At 43.1% G+C, this 21,747-nt stretch overlaps 1 protein-coding gene across 3 annotated transcripts in view; it reads left to right on the top strand.

The window, feature by feature from the left end:
* Window positions 1-21,747, top strand: part of LOC147613563 (phenylalanyl-tRNA synthetase, putative / phenylalanine-tRNA ligase) — a 91,232-nt gene that overhangs the window by 23,316 nt on the left and 46,169 nt on the right. For all 3 annotated transcript variants that reach the window (XM_086781559.1, XM_086781561.1, XM_086781560.1), the window contains exons 4-6: window positions 1,694-1,750; window positions 2,303-2,352; window positions 19,555-19,647. In XM_086781559.1, coding sequence (XP_086637685.1) covers window positions 1,694-1,750; window positions 2,303-2,352; window positions 19,555-19,647 — 200 coding nt within the window. The remainder of the gene's footprint in view (window positions 1-1,693; window positions 1,751-2,302; window positions 2,353-19,554; window positions 19,648-21,747) is intronic.

Raw genomic sequence — 21,747 nt, 5'->3', positions numbered from 1 at the left:
TGAGAGAGCTGGATGTGTGGTGCATGTATATCATATTGGAAAGGTGGCAGGTGATCTATGTCAAGACCATGCTGAGTGAGCCACTGTATCATATGTGAATACCATGATCTCCTATCTCCACTCTCTGCGAGCTGCCTGGACGCCTCAAAAGCTCTATGTGAGAGTCGATCTGATGGCATATCTCTGATCTTCTGTATGAAGCAGATCGTCTGGAAGAGGGCCTCTACTAGCATAGGAGGTGCAGCAAACTCCGTCCGGACAATGTCATGTGGGACGGAGGGTTTGGTGCGGATCATCCGTGAGAGCATGAGAATCTGAGGCCTCTCTATTTGAGACCATGTGGAGGTGGCGAGCCCAGGTGCCCATACTGCTGTAGCATACATCAAAGCAGGGGTGACTAGTGTGTCAAACAACCACCCCTTCGTGCGGGGCTCCTGGAAGTGTGCCTGGTGACACTGTCTCTCTAGCATGGCCAGAGCTGCATACCCTCGTGTGAGTCTATCCCTGGCTGCCTGTGCCATAGTAAATCTTCCTGGCGGAGTCGTAAATGTAATCCCCAGGTACACATATGAGTCTACCACCTCTACCTGTCCTCCTGCTAGTGTGAAGATGGCCTGTCGTCGAACCGGCCCTGAGGTGTGGAAAATCATGGCCTTGGTTTTCCCAAGGTTCACTGTAAGCCCCCTCTGTGTGCAGAAGTCGTCGAGTGCATGGAGATGGTGCTGTAGTCCCATCTGCGACTCAGAGACTAGAATAATATCATCTGCATATAGCATAGTGTGGACTGTGGTACCTGAGATGTCTACCCTGTCCCCACCACCGTGACCAATGAAGTCAGCCACCTCATCGATGTATAGCCCAAATAGTGTGGGAGAGTGGGCATCCTTGCTTCACACCTATGGTGCTAGCAATAACATCAAATAGCCCCCCGGGGCATCGTATGCACCCGAGGACCTGCTCATATAAAGCATAGATTCGCCAAACCATCTCTGATGGGATCCCAAATGATCGTAGGCGCTGGAAGAGTCTCTCTCGTGGCACCGTGTCAAATGCTTTGCGGAAATCCACAAAGCAGCAGTATAATCTCTTCTCCCGTGCCCTAGCCTGGTCAATCAGACATCTCAGAGTGAATATATGGTCAATAGTGGAGAAAGCTCGTCGGAATCCAGCCTGCCCTGGTGCTCGCAGTCCCTCCTTCTCTGCATATGAGCTCAACTCTGCCTCGAGCACTGCGCCATAAAGTTTGGCCAATGTATGACCAATCATGATAGTCCTGTAATTGCTGGGGTCTAGCATGTCTCCCGCTTTGTGGAGAGGCACGATGGTGTGCATAGTCCACTCAGCTGGTAGGCCCTCCACTAGTGCCCTATTAAAGAGGTGAGCAACAAAGGGTCCCAGTGTGTCAGCTGCATGAATAAGATGCTCACTCTTATACCTGTGTGGTCAGTCGATCTCCCATGCTGTTACCGGCGGATAGCTCTCTCTATTATCGAGGCGGTAAAGAAAGTAGAGGTGGTAGGGCGGGACTCCTGTGGCTGTGGTATGGGCGGTTGCTGAGGGATATGGTAGAGGCTCTTTGCATATGTGTGCCATGTGTGTGGATCCTCAATCGAGAGAGAGAGAGAGAGAGAGAGAGAGAGAGAGAGAGAGAGAGAGAGAGGGAGGGAGAGAACCATTTTTTTTTCTGTTGCAGGTTGCAAAAGTGGAGGATAAAATTAGGCAGCAACTTCTGGCCATCAAAGGTGGCGAGGTAGGGTGCACAGTTCTGTGGGATGTTTTTCGAATGTGTGCTTTTGTGCTTTTAAGCAATGCATACACATGTATAAAGAAGATGTATTACATCTCACCTCATGAGACTTTTGGCACAAGACAAAGATATCGTCACAACACATGAGTTATATCGCAACTCTCTTGGTAAGGTTGTCCTTACTACTCAAATCTTACGTAGTGTATTGTAGTCATTTATAGGGGATGGTCTGAAGTTTCTCGAATAGACTGTATAGCTTGTTTTGAATCAGAAGAATTAATAAAAATTTACTGTGAACTCCATAGTTATAGCCATTTTTACATCTCGGTTATTTTTTCACCATTGGCTGCTCTGGTTCCACTAGTGTGGTGACAGATCATCTTGGTTTGTTAATGTGGTGCATCAAATGTTGTGAAAATTTATTCTCAAGTAAGGCCATGCTGTAGATAGTTGTAAGCCCATTTGCATGCTCCCATACAGCTTTTGCAAGCTTTTATAATGTGTAGCTGATCGCTTAGATTTTTGATTGGTTGTGGGGCTGTATTGTAATGGCAGGAAATACAAGACACGGAGGCATTGAAAAAAAGGACGTTGATTAAGCTCCAGTATGTTTTTTGTTACAAGTCTTTTGCTGCAATGCATAGTACACATAGGACTGTTAGTTCCAGAAAATGGGTTTTGTTTTTTGAATTTTGTACATTCGTAAACTGTGTCGCTTAATGCAGCCTCAGGATATTTTTGAGGATATAAAATCTTGCAACATTCTTGAACTAATTTGATTAGCAAACAAAAACCTTCGCTCTATATTAATCAGGATACAATGCCTTAACCATGATTCTGCGTTGACACCCTTTTGATGACATCTCTAAGGCCATGAAAGATGTTTATTACCCTTTTTTTTGTTGTTTTGCCTTGATTATGGGCATATGCCTGTATCTATGGCTGATTTTCAAACTCGAACATGAAAAGTGTCCATGCCGAACCATCCCATTTCACTGCTAGATTTAATTCCTGTACCTTAGAAAAGATCCTATATGCTGCTTTCCAAACTGTAGATCTAAAGCTTTGTCTGTGTCACAAAGCGTAGCCTAGGCCACACTTAAGCCAGAGGTAGCTGTTTGTATGTGCAATGGGAGAATGCAAGGTGCAACACTCAGATGAAAGGGGTCATGACTGTGCCTATTTGGTTGATGCAGAAATCATTCCAAGAAAGAAAGCACTAACATGGTGATGACTTCCATCTGTAAATTATGTATGATTAAGCTAAGAATGACAACCTTATTTCATTGGCATTGCAAAGCAAGTGCCTCTTCCTGGGAATATTTTGCTTTAATACCAGTATTACTGTGGGCATGGGCCTGTAGAAACCTTGAGGTACTTCTTACTTGCTTGTATGCTGCAATTGAAATCCTCAACAGATAAATTCTTTATCTGTTCAAGTCTTGAGAGCCTTTGGGATGATGGGGTTGCAAAGTATTGATGGGTACCTATTACCCTTCTTAATGGATGGAGGCCATGAGAGCAAGCTATCATGCAAAAACAAGAGGCATTCTTACCTTTCTTTGGGATGTTGCTTAATGATTGTGGCATGTGCAATCCTAGATAGAGTCATAGACTCACATTCCAAAAAGACTTGTTAGTGAGAAAGATAGAATAGTTACTCATTGCAATTATTGATCATGATTCCTAACTAAGAATGCAATGATGATAACAAAGCAGAGATCTCATCCTGCCACAACCGAACATGCATACATAGATTGTGTGTGAACATTGTGGCTGGAAAATGGGGACACTGAAATTAATTTAATGGATTTCAACAAAAGCCAAGAGGACCTTGTGATTACTCAAGATACAGGAGGGAGAAAGCGTAAAGGTCAGGCTGAAATTTTAAACATGTCTCACAATTTTTATAGTTTGTCTTATTTTTCCACCATCGGATGAAACATCCAAAAAACAACGAGAATGCAAAGATTGCATTTCTAAAAGTGTGAATTTTGAAGAAATTGGATGATTGTATAGCTGGAATATTACCAAATGGGTAAGGAAGTGTATCTGAGAAGACTACTACTTTGTGCCTACAGCACATAACTAGGCTGGCTTTACTAAGAAATAAGCTTGTGTTTTTATAGGGCTCAATGCAAACTGACTTATGAGTGTTTTTTTTTTCTTGGGAAAAGATCCTTCTATTAGTCAAAAAATGTTTGCATGAAGTAGACTACAACCTTCAAAGAGGTAAACACAACCACCCTCCGAGTAGATCGATATACAAAGGAAAAAGAGGGGAGGCTCCCTCCTTGGCCGGTGGCTCTTGGAGGAAGGCTACGTTGGAAAAGGGGAAAAAGGGGGGGAGGGGGGGGGGTTTGGGTGGGGAATGCCTCTCTAGAGGCCGGAAGCAAAAAAACACCACCATCCCCACTGCGATGTGCGGAGATTGGCTATGGCAGAGAGCATTTACTAGGCAATGACAGGTCTAGAGGTGGATCAAATGCCTAGGGAAAAAGGTTGTTGGATCTACCCAAGTTCCCCTCTTGAGGTTTTGGGAGCTGGTTCGGACGGGGAGTAGCGGCAGTTTGTCTTAACACAGAGATGCTTCATGTGGGAGCGAATCTGTGATCCAGGTAGAACCACTCGACACTTACCTGATTTCGGGCGACCGTTGCATGGTTGCGCTCGTTTCTCTGCGGAAAACCTGACGTGAAAGAAGGTGAGCCACCCACTCCTTCGCATCAAACAAGCTGTTTTGATCTCTGTAGTTGGAGCAGTTAAAGTTTAACTTGGTTGCTGGCGTGGTTTGGGTGATAGCGTTTGTGCTTGAATTGAGTTTACATCCAAAAATCCACAGGGGACAGCACCCCGGATTGCATATAGTTCACCTTCATGAACAAAGGAGAGCCTATGAGACGATCTAATAGTATTGTCTCGCTCTTATCAAAAAATGAGGACGTTCCTAAGATCACGTCCATCTTGTCAAGGTTCATGATGTGGAAGTCTGAAGCCTCCCAATAGTCTTGGATTTGGATCTTCAGCCTAGGTAGCGTTCGATCCCACACTTCCACGTCTGTACCCTTGACAAGATTCGCCACATAACGGTGATCACTTGTTATCATGGGTAGCTAGAGTGTCTGCACCAAACGTGAAGAATACAATTGTGTGTAGAGCCGTTGTCAAACAGAATCTGCACTCGATGGCTTCCCATAGATCTCTCAACTTGGAGGAGATCATGTTGACCAAAGGCATACTCACTAATCTGACACCCTTGGCTATCCGGATGATGACTTTCAACACAAGAGATCAAAGAGTTACCTTGTAGTTCCGTAATACGTACCAAGGTCTTACCCTACTTCTTTGGACAATCCTTCTTGGGATGATTGACCCCATAGTTGTTTCTCGTACTGGTAGAATAGGTTCGTATGGTAGGATTGAAGGAACTCAGCTGTTAGGGTTAGGGTTTGGAGGGTACTTTAGCAAGAAACGTGAGAAGCAGAGAGAGGAACACGACTGCTCATGTATTTAGTAGTGATAAAATGAAGTACAATAGCCACATAAAGAAGTGACCTAAAAGATGTGTTCACATGGTCCGGCCATAAAGTGTGCCAGGTGGACCAAATCACTTATAAACTATTATAAGTGAAACTAAGCTAAAACTGGGGGAAAATACCTCCACTAACTGAAGTAAAAAGTGCCCCAGTAACCTACTGATGATCACTAGCACTCCTCTGGGTGCATACACAGCATAAAACCCAACAAACCCCCCATGGAGTGATATGTGATCACCGTACATCATCCACCAAAAGGAAACAAATTCAAAGCAGTGCGGAATGCTTCGAATTTCGGACGTGGTAATGCCTTGGTGAAGATGTCTGCCACATTCTGATCTGTAGGACAGTAGATCAGACTGATATCACCTGCCTGGAGTCTCTCCCGAACAAAATGATAGTGAATCTCAATGTGTTTCGTGCGAGCATGAAACACAGGATTCCTGGCCACAGCAATGGCACTCTGACTATCAGTATAGATAGGTGTAGGCTTCTCCTCTGAAATATACATATCAGTCATGAGACGACGCAGCCAGACACACTCAACGGTAGTAGTGTAGGCTGCTCTGTACTCTGCCTCACAAGACGAAGTGGCCATTGTGGTCTGTTTCTTGCTTAGCCAAGAAATACACGAAGAGCCAAGGAAGAAACAATTGCCACTAGTGGAATGTCTGGTATCAAAATCACCAGCCCAATCTGAATCGCTGTAAGCATATAACTGCATGTCACCCCCCTCAGGATAAAGCAATCCAAGAGACAAGGTACCCTGCAAATACCGAAATACATGCTTCACAGCTTGCCAATGTGACAATCGTGGGCTGTGCATGAATCTGCTCAACTGAGATACGGCATACTGAATATCTGGCCGTGTAGTACACAAGTAAATAAGGCACCCAACAGCTTGAGCATATGTAGTGGCATCAAAAGAAATACTGTCATCTTGTAGTGACAGTTTCATCCCAGGTTCCATAGGAGTGCTAATAGGCTTGCAATCCTGAAATTTAAACTTCTCCAGAAGTTTAGCAACATACCGAGATTGCAACAACCCAATGCCTCTGTTATCCTGCACAAACTGTATGTCCAAATAGTAGTGTACGAGCCCCAAATCAGACATGTCAAATGTCTGTTGCAGTATCTCTTTAAAAGCTGCAATTTTGTCATCATTTGATCCCATGAGAAAAAGATAATCTACATAAAGACTGATGACCAGAAGATCTTTCTCTTCTTTCTTTACATACAAAGTGGCTTCGCCTTGAGTGAGCAGGAAAGCATCTATTTTTGCATACCAAGCTCGTGGAGCTTGTTTCAAACCATACAAGGCCTTTTTCAGCCTGCATACTTTCCCTTCATGACCATGTTCTGCAAAACCTATGGGCTGATATACATAAACTTCCTCATCGAGGTCCCCATGTAGGAAAGTAGTCTTGATGTCCAACTGGTGAACCACGATGTGCAGCCAATGCAATGACACACCTAAATGTCGACATATGGGATGTAGGAGCAAATGTCTCCTCATAATCAATGCCCTTCTTCTGTGCATAGCCCTTTGCAACTAGACGGGCTTTGTACCTGTCAATGGATCCATCTGCATGTCTTTTCAACTTATAGACCTACTTAGTACCAATTGTTTTCTTGCCTTTGGGCAAATCAACCAAATCCCATGTTTGATTCCTTTTAATAGAATCAAGCTCATCCTGCATGGCTTTATTCCAATGCACATTGTCTCGTGCATCCACAAATGAATCAGGCTCATCATCATCCTGTAAACTGGCTGCCATAACCATATTCAAATCCATGATGTGTGCATGCTCGTTGGTCCGTGTCTCCCTACGAGTACGACCAGCAAGAGGACCCTCTAGATGGCTGTCCTGTAATGTCCTCAAATACCATCTAGGTATGTGTCTGACCTGTGGAGCCTGCTGCCCCATATTTGGTTCAACTTCTGGCTCAATTTGCTGCTGAATTTCTGCACCACCTTCATGATTGGCTGGTTGTCCTGTACCCTCATGGGTTGGATCACCAACTGTGGAATGAAACTCCATAGGTAGTAGACCTTCAAACACATCATTTTCAGCCTGATTTGCATCATAACCAGCCATGGATATTTCTGATTTTTCATCAAAAATCACATCCCGACTAGTGAATATCTTCTTGGATAGTGGGTCATATAACCGGTAGCCCTTGCTCTCATGGCTATACCCAACAAAAATGCATCTTGTGGCTTTATCATCCAACTTCCTCCTCAACTCTTTGGGTATGTGTGCATATGCAAGACACCCAAAAGTACGAAAATGTGATACCGAAGACTTGCGGCCATGCCAAGCCTCAAAAGGAGTAATCGAAACCAATGCCTTTGTGGGACATCGATTCAAAATATGACAAGCACACATAACAACTTCCACCCAAAAGATATGTGGTAGCTTCTTTGCCTTTAACATACATCTGGCTATCTCCATGAGTGACCGATTCTTCCTTTCTGCAACCCCATTCTGCTGTGGAGTATAAGGAGTAGTATACTGATGTTTGATACCTCTACTCTCAAGAAAGGAATTCAACATGTGTGACATATATTCCCCCCCTTGGTCAGAACGGAGAGTCTTAACCTTGCATCCTGACTCTGTTTTAGCAAGTGCTACAAAGGCCAAAAATGCATCTTATACCTGTGATTTCTGTGTCAACGGATAGACCCAGCATATACGAGAGAAGTCATCAATAAATGTAGCAAAATAGAAGCAACCTCCTAATGACTTCGTCTGCATGGGACCACAAAGATCACTGTGTATAAGCTGCAACTTTGCAGTTGCTCGTAGAGCCTGATCACGTGGGAAGAAAAATCGATGCATTTTTCTCAAAATACATCCTTCACATATGTGATCTGGAGGCTTCTCCATAAGAGGTAGGTCTGTGAACATGTTATGTCGCTGCATAAGCATAAGACTACCAAAATTTACATGCCCCATGCGAGCATGCCATAACTCCGCATCAACCATAGCTGGAGTAAGAGTGAATGCATTATAAGCACACTGATCCACTGGCTGAAATGCATCCAATTGATAGAGTCCATGACATAATGTACCAGTAAGCATCAACGTCAAAGCATTAGCTTTGTCTCTGACCATGCATTTGTCATCATCAAAGTGGACTTGCATACCATAGTGTGCTAAAGAAGAAATGGACAACAAATTCTTCTTTATCCCTGGTACATATAAGGCATCTGTAAGGCGAAGAATAGAGCCATCAATGGCTGTGAGCTGAATCTCCCCAATGCCACGAACTGGATATGAAGCATTATTGGCACACTGAACAGTTTTGCCAACAGGGGCAGGGCCTACATGACAAAACAAATCCCTGCGAGATGTGATATGCTTTGAAGCACCACTATCAAAATACCAAGTACATGCATGCTCTGTCACACTGAGTGCCTGTGAAGACCAAGAGGCATCATAGCTGCATGCGTAGAAACAGTAATCCCTGTCCTCAACAAAAGAAGCAATCTCCGGAGGAGCTTTAGAGGCATCATTTACAGACATCCCAGATTCCTTTGCCTTCTCTTTGGCAATCCTCTTTCTACACTCTGTGATGTAGTGACCTGGCTTCTTACAGTAATGGCATTTGCCCTTCTTCTTGGGCTGTCTATCACCTTTCTTGGTATCCTGAGATGAACCACCATCACCTGAATTCTGATTTGAACTCTTTGGCTGAGATTTGCCTTTCCCTTTTTGACCTGTAGTAAATGCTTGTTCAGCACTTGTGTTCATATTCATGTTCTTCCTGATTTGCTCTTCTTGTAGCAAGAGAGCAACAAGTTCCTGATACTTAAGGGGTTCAACTGCATTCCTCATGCTGAGGTTCAAAGAGGTATGAAAAGCCAAGTAAGATCTTGGCAAAGAGTTCAAGATGGTGGACACAAGCTGTGTCTCAGGAATAATCTCATCCACATTGATGAGTTGCTCTCTCAAATCCTGCAGCTTGTTCAAGTGGCTAGACATATCATCTCCTTCATGCATTTTCTGATTTTCCAGCTCTCTTTTCAAAAACGAGATCCGTGCCTCATTACGAGCAGCATACATCTGCTCCAAAGTCACCCATGCATTCCGTGAAGAGCCAGCTGAACGAATATGAGGTATAATAGACCTCTGTACTGACAATGCAATAAGTGACAAGGCTTGTGCATCTCTGGCATCCCATGTCTTCTGAGCATTTGTTCTTTGAACAGGCAATGGCTGACCTGGTGCTTGTACCTGTTGTCCTCATCCACGAGCACCCCCTTGGGGAGGAGTCTCTGGAGCCAATGGACCTGGAAGTGGTTCATCACCGCTAACAAAATCCCAAAGACGTTTTGCCACGAGCACATTTCTCAGCATAAAACTCCACAAGGGAAAACCAATGATTGGACCCACGATCTGCACTTACGTTGCTTGACTTGATACCACCCATGATTTTATTGACCCACATCTATTAATCAATGCTTCTTACATCTCTATATTATGTTAAGGAAGAGTTTCACAAAGCTGCCCACATGGCAAGAGTTTGGAGGTTTGGGAAGGGGATAAAGAGGTTTAAGGAGGTTTGGGGAACAGCTGTACGGAAGCAGGTCGGCTATACGGCGACTGTACGGAGCAGGTACACGCAGCAGTTACTGCTCTGTTGTACGGAACTGTTGTTGGCGTCTGACTGTACGAGCAGCTGTAGAGTTCTGAATAGAACTGGTCGCCTGCAAGTGCTGTATGGAGCTGCAGGTACTAGGCGTGACTGTACTGAGCTACAGGTACTGTACGGGGTGACTGTACGGAGCAGACTGCTATACGGAGCAGTGTACGGAGCAGAAGAGGTTGCTGGTCGACTGTAGACTGTACGGAACAGCAGCAGGTACAGGTCGACTGCAGGTTGTACAGAACAGCAGTACGAAAACAGTCGGCTGGCTGCGCAGGACTGTACGGGCAGTTGACGGCGAGGGCAGCTGGTGGCGTGGAACAGTACGGGCAGGGCAGGCCAACCTGGAGGCTCTGATACCAAATGAAGGAACTCAGCTGTTAGGGTTAGGGTTTGGAGGGTACTTCAGCAAGAAACGTGAGAAGCAGAGAGAGGAACACGACTGCTCATGTATTCAGTAGTGATAAAATGAAGTACAATAGCCACATAAAGAAGTGACCTAAAAGATGTGTTCACATGGTCCGGCCATAAAGTGTGCCAGGTGGACCAAATCACTTATAAACTATTATAAGTGAAACTAAGCTAAAACTGGGGGAAAAAAACCTCCACTAATTGAAGTAAAAAGTGCCCCAGTAACCTACTGATGATCACTAGCACTCCTCTGGGTGCATACACAGCATAAAACCCAACAAGGATACCGTAAGGTACGAAATGGCCGTTTCTAGCTGTTGGAGCTGCCCGTTTGCGACCGTTTCCTGCGCTGTTTTCTAGCTGTTTTATGGCCGTTTTTGGCTTGCCTTGTGGCCCTTGTGACATGTGTTTTGGCATTTGCTATGCCCATTGCCATGGGCCATGGGCCATGGCCCATTCCTATAAAATGCCCACCCCCTAAGCTTCCCTCAAGGCTCTCATTGCTCAAGTGACTATCAAGCCCCCCCCCCCCCCCTCCTCTCTCTCTCTCTCTCTCTCTCTCTCTCTCTGTTAACTCTCAACTTTCAAACCACTCTCTCCCCCGTGGGTTGTCTCTCAAGCCTCTCTCTCTCTCAAGAGTCAAGACTCAAGCCTCACTCTCTCATTTTCTCAAGCTTCTCTCTCTCTCTCTCTCTCTCTCTCTCTCTCTCTCAAGCCTATCCATCTCTTGAATCTTCTAACTTCTCTCTCTCTATTACAATGACGAGGGAGAAGAATGAAGCCTTCAATGTGCATGCTATCCATGTAGAGAAGGCCGATGGAAAGTCCGATGGAAAGTCCAAGTCATATAGGTGGACTTGTAAGTATTGTGGGAAACAATACACAAGTGGAGTTACTAGGCTTCTCCAACATCTTGGAAAGGTGGGGGGGGCAAGTTGCGCCATGCAAGGAAGTCCCCCTTGTTATATCCGATGAGATCTTCAGCAAGATCAAGGGTGGATTGGGTGCTCACCGTGTTAGTGGTAGAAGATCAAGGGCGGATGATGAGGTCATTTCCCCACCTTGTGATACATCCTCCCCCCGCCGCCTCCGTCGGTGCCGCTTTTGCTGGTGCCGCCTCCGCCTCCTCAAAGAGACAAAGGCTTGAGTCTCCCATGAGACGAGCCACTCTAGCCCAAGCCACCGGGGGGTTCTCTTCTTCTCTATCACATCTCCGAGAACAGCAATGGTTAGCGGATATAGAGATTGCACGCACCATTATTGATTGCAATCTCTCATTCCATGTGCTCAAGGTAGATCGATGGAAGTCAATGGTGAAAGCCATTGCAAATGTGGGCCCATGTGAAGGATGGACCGGCGTCTCCTATCATGACATGCGCACGAAGAGGCTCGTGGATGAGAGGGAGAGAATCGATAGATCTCTCAATTCGGTGTGGGCGGCATGGTCCAAGTATGGATGGATGGAGTAACTGGAAGAAGAGAGGCATCATCAACATACTTGTCTCTTGCCCTCTTGGCACATACTTTGTGCGGGGCGTGGATTCCGGAAAGGCGGGGAGGAAAACATCGGGTGCATTCATATATTGCCATATTAAGCAAGCCATCATGGAGGTAAGTTTCAAATTGCACTCAAGTCCTTAAAGTTTAAAGTTTAGGCTTTAGTATATGTGATATGTGGCTATGTCATGACTCAAGTCTCATACCGCATACGCTCATTGTATCCATTCATGTGCATTGTGACATGTAGGCCGGATCGGAGAACGGGGTGCAAGTCATCACCGACAACGCTTCAAATTGCCGTCGGATGGGGAAATTGCTCGAGGAAGACTATCCCTCCATAGTATGGACGCCTTGTGCCTCCAATTGCATTGACTTGCTCATGGAGGATATGGGCAAGTTAGTGTGGATAAAGGAAGTAATGACCGAAGCTATCTCTATTGTCACCTTCTTCACCACAAAGGTGAAGGTGCTTGCCATGTTCCGCGAACATAGCAAGTTGGAATTGAAGAAGCCTTCATCTACACGCTTCTCCTACATGTGGCTCCTCTTGGAGCGCCTCCATGATGTGAAATCCTCCCTTCGCCAAACAGTGGTCTCCACAAGGAATGAGTGGGATGAGCGAGAATTGGCGGAGGCCAAAGCCATGCAACGGCTTTGCCTACAGGAGGAGTTTTGGCAGTTGGTCCGCACTATTGTCATCGCGGTCATGCCCTTCTATAGGATATTGCGGATGACTGACATGGAGGGAGCCACCATGGGCCTTCTCGTTCACTTCATGAGAGAGGCCATAGCAGAGTTGCGCACTTCTCCTTCCATCGATGAGGAGAAGCGCGATGGTATGTTGGTCATTGTGGAGAAGAGATGGAAGTGGATGCGAAGACCTATCCATGGTCTTGCCGCATTATTGCATCTGGCTTACAAATCACCCGCCCTCTTCACCAACGTGGAGCTACTTGAAGCCCGAGGTGCTTACGTGCCCAAACCACTCCACACTCACTCTTGCAGATGAGGATGCTCCCTTTGGCTTCTCACACCCGAGTTCAATGATGAGGGCAACCTTCTTAGCGATGGCGACTTCGGCGAGGCCACTGATGTGTCCTCTTCTCATGAGGATGATTTCAGCGAGAGCTCTGGTAGTGATGCCTTTGTCTAGTCTCTCCTTGGGCCTTGGCTCTCTTTTTGTACTCACTTTTTTTGTACTCGCGCTTAGCGCGCATGATCGCATCGCACCTCTATGCTTTATGTACTTTTGTTTGTCACTTCAAACTTGTTTTTTATGAAATTTTGGTTTGAAACACCTTCTCTAGACTCTACCCTTCTAAATTGAAAATGTCTATGTTTGTAGGTGTTCTTTAATTAAAAAACCATATTTTATCGTACGGTATCCCAAATTTTAATATCATACCGAAAATTCCCGTACGGTATTGTACCGTATGGTATCGTATTTTCGTACCGTGACAACTATGATTGACCCTCTTGGGATACTATAGGTTCACCACCCCTTTTGACTTAAAGAGTATCATTAGAATTTATGGCATATCCCTGGATGCCATCCATGAGATAAATGTGCTCTTCTTCTTTCCCATCTCCAACTTAAAACAACCTTTGGAATCTCTCTATCTTGTTAATATGGATAAACTGTCTTAAACACAAGCTGAAAATCAGTCCATGTTGTTGGCTTTACACGGACGTCCTTCCACCAAGTGAATGCCTTATGTTCGTTGAAATAATACACCAAAATATCATGTGACATTGGGGATATGGGCATATGGTTCTATGGTCTAAAGGCGTTAATTGGCACAAGGTTTTTGGGCATGACCACATCTCTAGGATAGCCATAGTGTGTGTGGAAGGGATCTTAGGTTGCACTTCATTCTAGGCAATGGGTGCTCTTTGTGATGCAACTTTTGGATTATGTGGATGTGATTATCTCTTCATCACTTTTTAATAACTTTTGTACCGAGCCTGTAAATAGGCTATCATCCAATGAATATTTACACGAGTCTTTCTCCACTCTCTACATTGTCATTATGTTGAGCTCTTGATTAATCATGTGTGCTTAACCCTAATCACTCTTCATCTTCATTCACCATGCTTAATCCTCTTGATTAGGATCTTGTTTAAGCAACCATGGAATCTAGCATGGTATGAGAGCCTTGTTCCTCATTCCTAAACTTTAGTCTAATCATTTCTCAGCACTATTTATAGGTTTGATTAGTGTTTGATTACCAAAACCCTAATCTTAAGCCTTGTGCATTTTCTTCTCCTCTACCTCCTCTTAGTGGAGGACAAGATCCTCTCCACACACGTCTTTGGCCAAGTCAACACTTGGGGCTTCTTTACCACTCAACGGGCTACTACATCAATGGCGGAAAAACGCCAAGGATGAAGGTGAGTTGTGCGGATTAGATGACTCCAGTGTTTTTTGGGCAAAGCAGTCTTGCGCTTCAATGAGGAAGAATTGGCTCAATTTCAAACAACCGTGGGGATTTTCAAACATGGCGAATCGAATTGTGTTGTCTTGATTAACACTTGATTAGTTAGGTTAATCACACATGCTTATGGGCTTGTGCCTTATCTAGACACATAGTAATCAGTGGCTTGAAGGATTTGACTCATGTTTTGTTGAAGGGCTTCAATTTGATGCTCTAAAGAGCCTTCATTTTTTGCCTCCAAAAACACGGAGTTTTTCTCACTAATCTGTGATTAATGGTGGATTAATCACTAAAGCTCTTATATAATCAGTGCATATTAATCATGCCTTCATCATGTGAGTCATCCAATGCAAAATATATCAAACCAAGGAAAAAGGTAAGAAAATCCAAATTCTTATGCAAAGAAAATGGGATTTTCAGATTTTTTTGCTAGTAGCTACACACATGCATTTGTATAGAGAAGGTGGTTTCTAAACTTGTGTTTTGATCTCTTTGCAAGGGTTTTAGACATTGCCCTTGAACAAATTTTCCAAGTGGTAAGATCTACCTACATCATGTCTAACTCATTCAAGACTGATAAATTTGAGGGAAATGGTTTCCACACAGGGCAAACTAAAATCAAGTTTACTCTAATGAGAAATGGACTATGGGGTGTCACAAATGGAAAAGATAGAATGCCTACCACCGGAGAAGAAAAGAGAATTTGAGTAAGCCAGCATGAAAAGGCGCTGGCAATCATTGCCTTAAGGCCTTTGTGACACTTACATCCATCATATAGATGCAAAAGAAATTTCTCAAGAGGTTTGGACTCTTGACACTTTGTTTGGAGTCCAATTAAAAAACTCAAAAATAAGTTTGGCCATTAAATTCTTTGAACTTACGATGAATTCTGTCACCGAAGCATCAAAATACAGGTTGTTGACATGCAAAACCGCAACACAACGCAACCAAAAAAAAAAAGTTTTGGAAAAAATAGTAGTTTTGTAAAAAAGGAATGAAAGTGACATGGCAATGTTGACGTGGCAGGATAGTAGTGGAGGGCAACCTTACAGGCTTGGAATGATGCGACCAGCTTTTGGAAAGAAAAAGATTAAAAGCTTAAAAAGAGAAGAGCTTTTATTATTAAAAAGATGCCTTTTGGGCTATAAGTGAGTTTGAAAGTGCTTTTCGCAAGTGCTTTTGGGCAAGAACTATAAGTTCGTCTATTCTCTCATTGTTAAGACATGTAAAAAGACAGGAGAGCTCTCTAGCTCTAAGATCTTGTACTCAAGACTCCTCTAAGGGATTTTATCTAATATAACTTGGAGGGGGGGTCGGCCCAATGCTATTGCGATCTCTAGTGTGGTGTCTTCTCTCTCTACTCTCTCTTTTGTTTATTCTCAAGGTTACTTTCTTGACGATAAGATAAGTACCTGTGCGACAACCCTTATGAAGGCGTGTTTCAGTGGTATTGGTCACTTGTGTGTTTGTGCGTGTGTGTGTGTGAACCACCTCTTAGAGGGGTCACAATAATATCTAGAAACGTTTGAGCAGGGGTAGTATGTTACATACTTGATGCTAATCTTGGGTTAGCGGACCCTCAAGATTAGTGCAGTAGGCTGATTACATGGGCTAGGGTGTTGATTAGTGTTATTCCATAAGTTATAGCTATTTATAAGTCTGTAGTGGCTATATAATTGGGTTGAGTCTATTGAGTGGACCATAGTTGCAAACATACGGCGCATATGGCCATTCGTCATGGAGTATGATACGTCGCAAAAAGTACGATTCAATCCCTGGTGAAGTTTCATATGCGACCCTATGTTTTATGCATAAAAAGTTCATACTACAATGAGTCACATGAATATTAAAAGCGAGTTATGACACTAACAAATGTTAAAGACCTATACTCCAAAAATTCAAACTGTGTACATTGTAGAGACCAAAGAGTCACATATAACAACTTGCAATATTGAGACTTTCATAGATGGTAGCTCTCAGTAGAGGATTTTATCAGTGGGGGTGTGTTTCGAACACGATCCTGAATAGGGTTGTGAGAGGTTAATACATGATGAGAGTATTGAGATACCTCTTAGTTATATGATTCGCTGAGAGGGAAGTATGTTTTGTATCCCCTAGCTACGGAAAATTACCTAATCGTGATACGGATAGGTGATATGATGTGACTAGCTCCACGATTTTAGGTCATCCGATTCCTTGTGAGTTGAATAGAGGAGTTGTTTGTGTTCCTCATGACCTTGATTTTTTTTTTCGATTTTGTCTTTTGTTCCATTGAGATAGTCTTGTAGGAACAATTGGGCTGGTTCTTGTTTATGTAACTATGTGGAAAGTCTAGACGTTTGCGAATGTGACTTCAGAGTCAGTTGTTTGATGTGGCTAGACTTTTCCAGGCTCATTTCTAAGAGGAAACGTTTGAGGAGGGGTAGTATGTTACATACCTGATGCTAATCTTGGGTTAGGGGACCCTCAAGATTAGTGCAACAGGCTGATTACATGGGCTAGGGTGTTAGTTAGTGTTATCCCATAAGTTATTGCTATTTATAAGTTTGTAGTAGCTATATAAGTGGGTTGAGTCTATAGAGTGGACCATAGTTGCAAACATACGGCGCATATGGCTATTCGTCACCGAGTATGATACGTCGCAAAAAGCATGATTCAATCCTTGGTGAAGTTTCATACGGTGCATATGGCCATTCGTCATCGAGTATGATACGTCGCAAAAAGTATGATTCAATCCTTGGTGAAGTTTCATACGTCAAAAAGTATGATTCAATCCTTGGTGAAGTTTCATACGTGACCCTATGTTTTATGCATAAAAAGTTCATACTACAATGGGTCACATGCAGGGTTGTTTCTCGTACCGATACGCACCTATTTGAACCGTATGGTTCGTACGGTATAGTTTCGTACAGTACGCGTCCCCCCTCCACACCTTGAGAAAAAAATTCCAAATGCTTTAAAAAAAAAAGAAATCCTGCTCGACAAAGATCCCAAATGCCGGCAATACTTCGCAACTTTCGTGTCTACTCAGTATTCCATATGGGGTTGCTGAGAGATCTAAAAAATCTGGCAAGATAGACTGGTAGTGTACACTTGATTGGTAGGATGAGAGAATCTTGCTACATCACTTGGAGATCCTTGGTATAGGTAGGCTAGATAGTTAGATCCTCAAATTATGTACAAGGGAGAAGATTTGGACAGGGCCATTTTGATCTACAGTGGAGTTTCTAAACCTATCACCCTAGACGCACTGCCCGTATCTGTGCAAGGACAGTCCTTTAGTCATCATAAACACTCCATTGGGAGACCTTTGGTGTCGCATTACCCATGTAGGCCTTTTTTTTGGAGACAATTGGGAGATCCAACTAGGAGAGACACATCTCTATGCACTGTGGAGTCCTCCCCCTTCAGCCTTCCCTCACATTCAAGCTTGAAGCTCCATAGTTTGTAAGTGTTAGAAAAACCGTATTTTATCGTACGGTATCCCAAAATTTCATATCGTACCAAAAATTCCTGTACGGTATTGTATTTTCGTACCGTGACAACTATGGTCACATGAATATTAAAAGTGAGTCATGACACTAACTAATGTTAAAGACCTATACTCCAAATTCAAATTGGGTACATTGTAGAGACCAAAGAGTCACATATCACAACTTGCAATATTGAGACTTTCATAGATGATTAAAAAGAGACATTCATAATGCATATGATAGAAGTGCAAACACAAAGTTGAAAGTCTTAACGCTTGGAAGTTGGAACTTGGGATCAAATGCTACACGAGACAACCATAGAGAAGATAAATCATAAGAGATGCTAGAGAGTGGGCACTCAAAACTAGAGTCTAGAGGGTTGAGATAAGTCATAGGAGTAAGGACTCATAGAGAAGATAAATCAGTGGGCACTCAAAACTAGAGTCTAGAGGGTTGAGGTAAATCATAAGAGATGCTAAAGAGTGGGCACTCAAAACTAGAGTCTAGAGGGTTGAGATAAATCATAGGAGTAAGGACTCATGAGTCTTTCTTCCCTCCTCTGCATCGGAGCCAAAGGACAATGAAGCATCCTCCTCATCCTCATTTTCCTTGCAATCATGCTCATTACCATCTTGAGCTTTGTGAACAAAGCATCCTACACGGGTTATTCTCTATACTCATATCTTCCACAATCTCTTGAGTTCCCGTAAGGCAATCAACCTCTCATCATCTTTCTCCTTGTTGACCATCTCCCAAGTCACCTCCATCTTGTCATATCCTCCTTTTCATGATGTTTTTGACCTTATAAGCTCAGGAGAAAACCCAAATTTTTTAACAAAAAGAAAGGCAAGTATGAAACGTGTATAACAAATGTGTTTGCTTCCAACATTTCCAAGGTTTGCTTGAGCCTGCATACGCGTTTGTTTGCAACTATGGAGTGGACTATTGTATTCTATTGTGTTGTCGGATGACAGAGGCCTGTGCCTAGACCTGAGACAATCCACTCCAAGTACAAGCCCTTGTGCATTAGGGGTGAGTTAGCCTGCAGGACCCCTGGGCCCTTATTTGGAAACTAATCCTATTTGTCGGATGTCCCGTGCTCAGGAGATCTAGGGGGGTGGTTCTCTCTCTCTCTCTCTCTCTCTCTCTCTCTCTCTCTCTCTCTACAGAAAACAAGCTTTCATTCTAGCATGGTTCTGTGCAATTCTGGACATCACAACATCAAAGGATTAAAATTTAGAATATCGTGAAGAATTTTAGTAATAAATTATTTACTTGCTAATTAAACCTTTTTACCTTGTCTTTTTAAAGATTAGAAGGTGGAATTACTGTAAACCTAGGTATTTCTCTTTCTCTCTTTTTATTTCGATCCTAGCATCGCTTTACTTTATTCCTAGTGTCCATAGTGAAAAGCATCGCCACTTTTTTCCTGGTCAATTTCACCACATTTTTAATGTTTATGCTCTGCATATTGTTAGCTCTACCTTATAGGCAGAATACAACATGCTATTGATAGCCAGTCACATGTGTGTTGTTGGCCCATTGATGCTTGTAGGAGGTGAAATTGATGTGCTATGGGTAAGTGTTTTCTCTTCATGTAGTGACTGGTTTCTAAGAAAATGGAAGTTAATGAAGTCTGCTTTGGTAGGACTTGTAAAGATTGATGACCTTTATGAGCTTAAGTAGCTGAATGTAGTTTGGTTTCTTTCTTTTTATAATATCAGTGTCTTAGGTTAAGACAGAAACAGCCAGATATACTTGATTATCATAGCCTGTGTCTGTGTGTGTATACTTGCCAGAGTATGGAAGGGTTTTTCTGTGAGAAAAGGCTCAAAGTACGCTCCCCAAAGGATTAAACCTGCTACAGATCTAACTCGCGATTTGTTACAAAAGTAAGTTGATTACACTCTGTTATGCTCAACAGGACATGTTTTCTTGCTAGCTACTTAGGCTTTTTAACACAGTGTTCAAGCATAGAACAGCAACCATCCTTCGGCATTCGCCTCCATCATTCAGCATCTTGCCTTGGGCAGTATGCAACCTACATATCAACTGATCTGGTTTTTGCTGTGGTTGCTTGATCTGTGCAAGTATTTTTCTATTAGTCTTTTTAATTGTTAAATATTATGTGCAAATCACTTATATTTGATATCACACCTTTAGTTTGACTTCTAGCCATTTGGTATTCTTGACTTCCAGCTATTGTAGTTACTAGTGCCTTGTGTTAGCTCTGCTAGGCAGCCCTTACTTATGTGAGAGAGATTCCATTGGGTGGGGAAAAGGGTCTTTTTATCAAATTAGAAGCTGTGGAGGTTTCAAATTCTCTTTTTTCTCAGCTCTTTTTTATCACGGCAAGATGAGTATTTTCCAGCTTTAGAAATGGTGCTACAAGATTATCTCTCTTTAGTGCCAACATTTATCATGGTTGAGTCCACCTTTTGGCTTTGGAGATGTCATATGAACTCAACATGTGTCTTTATTAAAGACAGATGTCCACTAAGACGGGCATATCTCTATGCGTGAGCCTGCACCTACGCAAGGTCAGTGGGGATGTCATAGCACATAGTCTATGCTATGCATGATTGAGTTGAATCTTTGTTCACACTTCGGTTTTTGTTAAGTTTTAGAAATAACCTGAACTCTCTATAGTTAGAAATTACAAGCCAGTATTGATTAATATTTAGGTGAGGCTTTGACGAGTTTCAAATTGCCTCCATGTTGCCCCAGCACCCCTGAGGTGGTGTCAGATCAAAATGGCTAAAAATGGGGAAAGGTGTTCGGATCCCTGGACCCCCAGAAATGGATGAAACGGCACAATAACCTGGTGTTTTGGAGGTTTCTAGTAACTATGATTCAGATAATTGTCAGTGTTCACTGGTCGTCGTGCTTTCCACCCTAATCATGTACCTTTTGCTTAATGGGTCAGCAAGTGAACGGGACAACTGCTGGAAACAAACAATAGAATGGAAAATTTGATCCCACATAGGAAGCAATCAGGGCCGATGGTGGTAAGAGCATTTCTAGCAGTAAGGAAGAGTTGTGTTCATGCCTCTCCAAATAAGAGCACTAGGCTGAGATTCTCACAAGGTCATGTTTCATACAAACGCTAGATATTTTCCAATAAGCTGAAGGAACAATTGAAGGAGGATGCATTGTTAGAGCCCAAGTTGGAGCATGGAGTATACGTAGTAATTTCAATCTTTTCACTTCTAGGATAGTGCTTAAGGTTTCAAACTTGTAGTCCATAGATGAAGGTTCTATGGAATAATGCTCTGGTTTGTTATCACAAGCTGACTAATTTTGAACGAAATTGCCATCTAGCCTATTCAAAGATACCTGTGAATTGGAAGAGGAGTGGAAGTGTGAAGTGGGGGGTTTAAAGGAAGGTCAAAGCAAGAATTGACTCTAGACGATGTGACTTCAAGAGCAGATTTGGTCACAAATGATTTTGACGAATGAATGCAATTGTGCTGCCTTGTGTGTTCACAGGGTTTATTTATTTGATTATAGCCTACAAGAGTGTCTTTAGGGGGAGAATCAGATCCTGTGGACTATAGGGAGAATCAGATAATGGGAACCACATCCAATCTTTTAGACCAGCATGGACTGAAACCACCAATTAGCTCCAGAGTAGTTTCTGCAACAAACCAACACATTCAAGTGGTCTGCAGGCTCATCTCCCAATCAAGCTCCATCCAGAGCACCCTTGGTGTTGAGGCTAGACCTACACCGAGCCATGCTTGTATTACTCATATTGGGACATCCCATACGATCTTGGCAGGGGTGTAAACCCGCACTGTGCCAATATATCAAGAATCACTTTTCTGTGTTGATTTTCATGTCAACTTAAACCTGCACTATGCCAATATATCAAGAATCACTTTTCTGTGTCGATTTTTGTGTCAATTTAATAAACATGCCCTAAATATCTATTTGGATTCTGGCATTGGTCCCAAAACGATGCAATATGTTTCTAGAAGTCTAGTTTCCAC

The sequence above is a fragment of the Cibotium barometz genome, chromosome 43, assembly GCF_041138505.1.
Source record: "Cibotium barometz isolate CiBa-2024 chromosome 43, ASM4113850v1, whole genome shotgun sequence".
NCBI lineage: Eukaryota > Viridiplantae > Streptophyta > Polypodiopsida > Cyatheales > Cibotiaceae > Cibotium > Cibotium barometz.
The sequence above is the reverse complement of the archived record's forward strand: the minus strand, read 5'-3'. Positions and strand labels throughout refer to the sequence as shown.